General features: G+C 29.3%; 2 protein-coding genes across 2 annotated transcripts in view; one reads left to right on the plus strand and one right to left on the minus strand.

Annotated features, from left to right (window-relative positions):
• LOC138865899 (uncharacterized) overlaps nt 1-7,500 on the plus strand; it is a 138,033-nt gene that overhangs the window by 68,287 nt on the left and 62,246 nt on the right. The window lies entirely within an intron of this gene.
• LOC113805285 (trigger factor) lies at nt 4,678-7,406 on the minus strand. Its single transcript, XM_027356275.2, has 3 exons — nt 7,251-7,406; nt 6,294-6,395; nt 4,678-5,282 (listed from the first exon to the last, which is right to left on the minus strand). Exons 1-3 carry the CDS (start codon nt 7,253-7,255, stop codon nt 5,117-5,119), a joined length of 273 nt encoding a protein of 90 aa, XP_027212076.2. The 5' UTR covers nt 7,256-7,406; the 3' UTR covers nt 4,678-5,116.

Below are 7,500 nucleotides of genomic sequence, written 5' to 3' on the forward strand. Positions count from 1 at the left end.
GCCGGACTTCCGACCGTGACAAGGGTGTGTGTGTTCGCCGGACTTGCTCCAGGCGGAGAAAGGGCTTGGGTAAAGGAAGCCAGGAAGGAAGGCAGCTGCAAGGTGCGGAGTCCAACCCATCCGGCTTTGCATATTGTTGACACCTATGGCCTAACTACCTAGAGTGGGTGTGTTTCTACTACGAAATGATTGAGATTTTGTGTCTCTGCCTCACTATTATAAGTAAAACAACAGTTTCGGAATCGTTCTCGTTTCAATCTTCGGGTCGAAGATGCTGTCTCACTTCAGTAAATCTAGTTTGTGCATTGTGGGTTTTTCTATCATAGTATCAACACGGTAGTGTGTTTTTCCATTCATATATATATATATATATATATATATATATATATATATATATATATATATAAACATACATACGAATATATATAAACATACATACGAATATATATATATATATATATATATATATATATATATATATATATATATATATATAGAGAGAGAGAGAGAGAGAGAGAGAGAGAGAGAGAGAGAGAGAGAGAGAGAACATCTTTACATTTATTGTAGAAACTCTGTTCAGTTATGACACCTGCAACTCGTACTGCTGTTCTCCTCAAGAATATTATACCGATTACAAGCCCAATGACTTGAATATAGATCAGTGAAATGGGGAAATCCTCACGATGCAATTTGTGCAAAACGCAAGATTAAACTTACGTTATTTGCAGGATAAAATGCACAAATGTACAGTAATATATATGTACATGAGAATATACATGTGTATTAATATATACGTATGTACAACTGCTTTGTGCTTATGTATTGTGCATATAGATACACAATCAAACACATACACACACATGCATATATATATATATATATATATATATATATATATATATATATATATATATATATATATATATATATATATATATATATATGCATATATATATACATATATATATATATATATATATATATATATAATTTTATTATTATTATTATGTTATTATTTATTTATTTTTATTTATTTTTTTTTTTTGTAAACTCAGTCACATAAAATCCAGTCAGGATTCCCTACCTTCAAGACCAAATACCATTGAGCGTTATTTAAACGTTATATGTCTTAATCTACATCGCTATAACATCCAATCTCTCTCTATAACAATAACTTCCCGGAAATTCATATAAATCACCTGAACACCAGAGACAGAAAATTTACTCTAATCGACATAAATACAATAAGTTTTCACATGTGGCCATGATTTGCGTTTTAACACTGTTACACTAAATTCACCCAAGTTTTGATTCGCAAACTAAATTCAATGGGTGGAGGGAGGGAGAAGGTTCAGCTCCGTCAGGAAATCCGAGAACAGGGGTGGGTCGTGAGGCCGGAGAGCAGAGACACTGAAGGAGTAAGGGATATTAAGGGGGGAAGCTCAGCCTCAAGCTACTCCATGATCAGGCTTGCATGCAGGAGTGAGAAGAGAGCCCGTGTCAATAGCCAACTTTCTAATAGTAGAAGCGACCCTCGAAGGATAAGGAATTGGACTCCACACAGAGACGAATTACCTGGAGGAAGACTTCAGTGGACGGAGAGAGACGAGCATCCTACCGGAGAGCTTCCCCTTAAGGAAAGCAAGGACGTCATCAAGCGGGACGTTCGTGATCAAGGACTCGGCATCCAAGCTCCTCATGGTCGACGACGATGAAGTCCTGAGAAAGACGAAGGTGAGAAGCGGCGAAGGTGCCAAGAAGGGGAGAGAGAGCCTGCGCCCGGGAGATGCTGGAGTGCAAAGGCATCATCATCGTTATTACTACTATTATCATCTTTATTATCCTCATTATCATTATCCTCATTATCATTATCCTCATTATCATTATCCTCATTATCATTATCCTCATTATCATTATCCTCATTCTCATTATTCTCATTCTCATTATTATTATCATTATTATTATTATTACTATTATTTACATTACCATGTCATTAACATTGTTATTGTTCTCTTCGCCAAGGGGGTTATATTTTTGGGGTGACTTTGGTTAGTTTGTTGGTTAGATGGTTAGCAGGATACCTTAAAAAGTTATGCCATCAAATTTCTCGGGTGATCCGGATCCAGGAATTCTTGTTTGTCTGTTCGTTAGTCAGTTTGTTTGCAGGATAATTATAAAAATGAAATTGTCTTTGTGTGCCTTAACTCAATTTAAATGCCATTAAATGTTGGTGGTGATCCAGTTCATATCCGGATACTGCGCAGGGTTACTCAAGATTTTTGTAATGATTTTTTTTATATTTGTTATTTATTTATTTATTATTATTTATTTGTTTGTTTATCATTATTTATTTATTTATTTATGTATTATTATCATTTACTTATTTATTTATTTATTATTATTTATTTATTTATTTATTATTATTATTATTTATTTATTATCATTATTTATTTATTTATTATCATTATCTATTTATTTATTATCATTATTTATTTATTTATTATTATCATTATTTATTTATTTATCTATTATTTATTTATTTATTTATTTATTTGTTTATATATTTATTATTTATTTATTTATTTATTTATCCATTTATTTATTTATTATTATTTATCTGTTTATTTATTTATTATTATTTATCTTTTTATTTATTGTAAGAGGTGTGTCAGCCCAACTTCCATTTTAGTGCTGATCCGGATCCAAGATTTAAAAAGAGTAATAATTAGCATTGCAAGATAGAGGTAAATTCCATGTAATTCTTCAAGTGTGAATATTTTTATTGCCTGTGACCCTATTGGGCACTCTGGGTACTTCTGTTCATTATTATGATTATTATGATTATCATCATTATTGTTGTTGTTATTATTATTATTATTATTATTATTAGTATTATTATTATCATCCTCATTATGATTATTATCATCGTTATAATAATTATTATTATTATCATTGTTATTATTATGTTATCATTATTGCTATCATTAGTATTATTTTTATTATTATTGTTATTATTGTTATTATTATTATTGTTCTTGTTGTTGTTTTTTTTTTTTTTTTTTTTGCTATTGTCATCATCATCATTTCTATCATCATCGTCATCACTATTATCATTTCCATTATTGTCATTAATGTTATCATCATTAATGTTATCATTATAATCATTACCTTTATCATTATCATATCATTATCCTCATAATTATCAGTATTATCATTATCGTCATTATTACCGTTATTATCATCATTTCATCATTAGGATTGTGATTATCTGTGAATACTATTGCTGTTACTATTATCATTGTTGCATTGCCGTTATATGTTTTGTTATCATTACAGTTATTATATTTATTCTAATAATTTTTATCAGTTGAGGATGCTATTCTGGCTATTTCCGGTGTGACTACTACTGCTAATATAGTTATTATTATCATTATCATTATTATTTTTTTTCTTTATTGTTATTAATATCATTATTACTGCTATTATTTTTTTTTCATTATCATTATTGTTATTATTAGTATCTTTATAGTTTCCTTTATTATTATTATTATGATCATCATCTTTATTGTTATCATTATTATCATCATGATGATCATTATCATTACTATTACTATTATCATTATAATTTTTACCATTATAGTTGTTGTTACCATCATTATGGTGTATATACTCAATATTATTTATTCATTTATTTATTTCATTATCATTACTTTTTATATCATTTTATTATTATTTTTTTTAATTTCATTTTATTTTTTTTTTGGGGGGGGGGGGAGAATTACTTGTATCATACATCCCAGGTATATATATATATATATATATATATATATATATATATATATATATATATATATATATATATATATATATATATATATATATATATGGGTGTGTGTGTGTGTGTGTGTGTGTATGTGTGTGTGTATGTGTGTGTGTGTGTGAATATATAACCTCTCTGTTTGGGGATCTATCCCGCGCCGCCAGATCGTAAGGCGTCCGCTCTATCCACTAGTGGCGGCATGTGTGTGTGTGTGTGTGTAGATATAGATATATGTAAACATACAATGAGTATATATATATATATATAAAGAGAGATAGATAGGTAGGAAGATAGATGGATATGTATTTATTTCATACATACTTATGTCCAACCGCCATTTTAACTCGTAGACAGTCTAGAATTATTCATTTTCATATGTTCATCCGGCTGTATATTTTAAATCAAGCTCCTTAACTTAATAGTTTTTTTTCTCTTAAATTTCATTTTTTTCGATTCAGTAATTTCTTTTATTAGTTTAAATGCCTTTAATTGCCTATAATAAAGATAGTCTTTGAGTTTTTAATGAGACTTTGGTGTAATTCATCGTGTTTTAACAATTATCTTTTTGAGTTTGTGTTTATGTTGTCAATTAACGCACCTAATTATTCATTATTACAAGATTATAATTTTACGTGTCTCATAAAAAAAAATCGTAAATTATCGGAGAAACCGAGTGTTGTCTTTAGATACGTAATTAAAAATTCAATTTAAATTCAAAAGATACACTTACAAAGCGGGAGAGCGAAAGAAGATGGAAATAAATATGCGGATAGAAAGATATTAAAAAGGAAGAGGAATATGGTGTAATAAGTGGTTAAAGGTATCGTATGGATGAAAGGTCGTAATAAGCCTACAAGTTTCGAATTAAAGTGATGCTTTTATTGATTAGACTTCAAAAATCCTCAAAAAACTCAACACAAATTTGGAAGGTCTGTCGAATTTGAATTAAAAAAAAATCTCAATCACAGGTCATATTAATTAGCTGAAGATACATATGAATATTAAGCAAAAACATTTACTTGTACATATGCACATGCCTGAATGTATGTATCAATGCACACACACACACACACACACATTGGTACATACGGAAGTATATCCGAATATTCACGCCGATAGAAAATTAAATCAATATCTCCTGGATCTGATCCGGAGATTTTAAACTTAAGCGTATATATATTTTTTAACTTTTTTCCTCAGATGATTTTAGTTTGTCTACTTTTCTTCTTCCAGCCATCTTTACGTTCTTCATTTTCGCCTTATCCAATTGGCTGTTCCGTATTTGACCTCGTTTCCCTACTCGTCATCATCATCAGGGTATTCCTCATCATCTTCGTAGTCGTCCTCCTCGTCATCTTCCTCCTCCTCTTCATCATCATCGTCATCTGGATCTTGGGTTTCGTCACTGTCTCCGCTTCCGCCGTCACCTTCTCCACTGCCATCGGTGTTGTCATCATCATCCCTATGCCAGGTATTACGAAGGGGGTTAGGTTATTGCTGATAAAGATAGGTGGATAATAGGAAGGAGCAATAGTGCCTCTCCGGTTATTAGAATGATGATACGGTTTGTAGAATATATATATATATATATATATATATATATATATATATATATATATATATATATATATATATATATATTTATCTTTTTTTTTTTTTTTTTTTTTTTTTTTTTAAACCAGCCTTGTGTCTCTAATGGATTTACTGACCATGATCCTGATTGTCAAAAAAAAAAATAAATAAATAAATAAAAAAATAATAATAAACAAAAATAATAACAATAAATAAAAACGTAATGATGATGATGAAAATGATAATATGGATAATAACAATAACATGAATGATAATTTTGGGTAATGGTGATGATAGAAATTATAGTAATAATGATGTGAATAGCAATATCGATTATATTAAAAATGGTGATGATAATGATTATGATGATACTAATAATAATGATAATAATCGTGATCATACTAATAATAATGATAATGATCGTGATCATACTAATAATAATGATAAAATGAACAATAATGATAACAATAATGCTGGATGTGGTGATGATAATAGAAATGATAGGAATAATAATGAGAATGATAATAATGATGAGAATAAAGATAGTGATGGCAATGATGATGTTGGCCATTCTAATAGCAATAATGAGAGTGATAATGATAAAGAAAAAATAGAAATACAAATAAATTAAAAAAATGAAAATGAAAAAAAAAAATGAAAATAAGGCTTGAAAAAATCAAAAATGAAAATAAAAATAAAAATGAAAATAATAAAAAAAAAACTAAAACAAAAACAAAAATATGGGAATAAGGATCATGATAATAACCATAACAAACAACAAAAACAAAACCAGTAATCACCTACAATTACCATTAAAAAAAAAAAAAGAAAAAAAATCAACACCAACATCAATATCAGATCTATACCCTTTGGCATCCTCTTTCCCCTTGCTTTCTCTCACCTCTTCTCAATCTTATGTGATTCCTCGCCCTCGTTGCTATTGAAGAACCACCCGGCTTGAGCAGAGGCTACAAGCACCACCAGGAGCACAAGCACAGTTGATCTAGGAAATGGAGGAACAAGCGGTTATGAGACTGGGTGGGAAGTGTGTGTGGATTGTGGAATGGCTCTTTGGAATGCCTTTGGTGGTTGCGGTAAGGTGAGTGGTAATGAAGTAATTATCAGATACAATATGTATACATATATATATATATATATATATATATATGTATATATATATATATGTGTGTGTGTGTGTGTGTGTGTGTGTGTGTGTGTGTGTGTGTGTGTGTGTGTGTGTGTGTGTGTGTGTGTCTGTGTGTGTGTGTGTGTGTGCATTTAGATATATAAATATAAACATATATATGTATATATATATATATATATATATATATATATATAGGTATATACAAATGCATGTATATATGTATATACCTGCATTCATACACACACACACGCACACGCCAACAAACACACACATATATATATATTTATACATATGTTTATATATATATATATATATACACATATATACACATACATATGTATATACATAAACATATATACATACATATACACAGACACATACACACACATATATATACATATATGCATATACATATACATATATATATAGATAGATAGATAGATATAGATATATATGTATATATATACATATATGTACATATATATTATATATATATACATATATATATATATATATATATATATATATATATATATATATATGTACACACATATTTACATATATGCATGTATGAACGCATGTGTGTTTGCGGATATCTGCATATGTGTAATATTTTGTAATACGTAATATCGTCTTTTCGAACTTTTACAAGTGAAAAAATACAAAACCATAATAAAGTTCGGACAGAACAGAATAGGAAGCAGCACTCACCTCATCTTGCGAGCTTTTAGAATACAACACAAATTGTATGTCTTTCCAATGAACTGCCGGTGAACAGAATGGCCGCCTCTAGCACACAAGCAGGATTATATTACAACTAGCCTCCAACATGGAAGTTTTGACGTGGGCAATAACAGCTGTTTTTTGTTCCAATATTGATGCATCGGTGTTACAGTTTGATCTCGTTTTTTTTTTCTTTTTCTTTTTTTCTTTTTTATTCTAACCAAAATACTTTCTTATG

Source organism: Penaeus vannamei, chromosome 23 (assembly GCF_042767895.1).
Source record: "Penaeus vannamei isolate JL-2024 chromosome 23, ASM4276789v1, whole genome shotgun sequence".
NCBI lineage: Eukaryota > Metazoa > Arthropoda > Malacostraca > Decapoda > Penaeidae > Penaeus > Penaeus vannamei.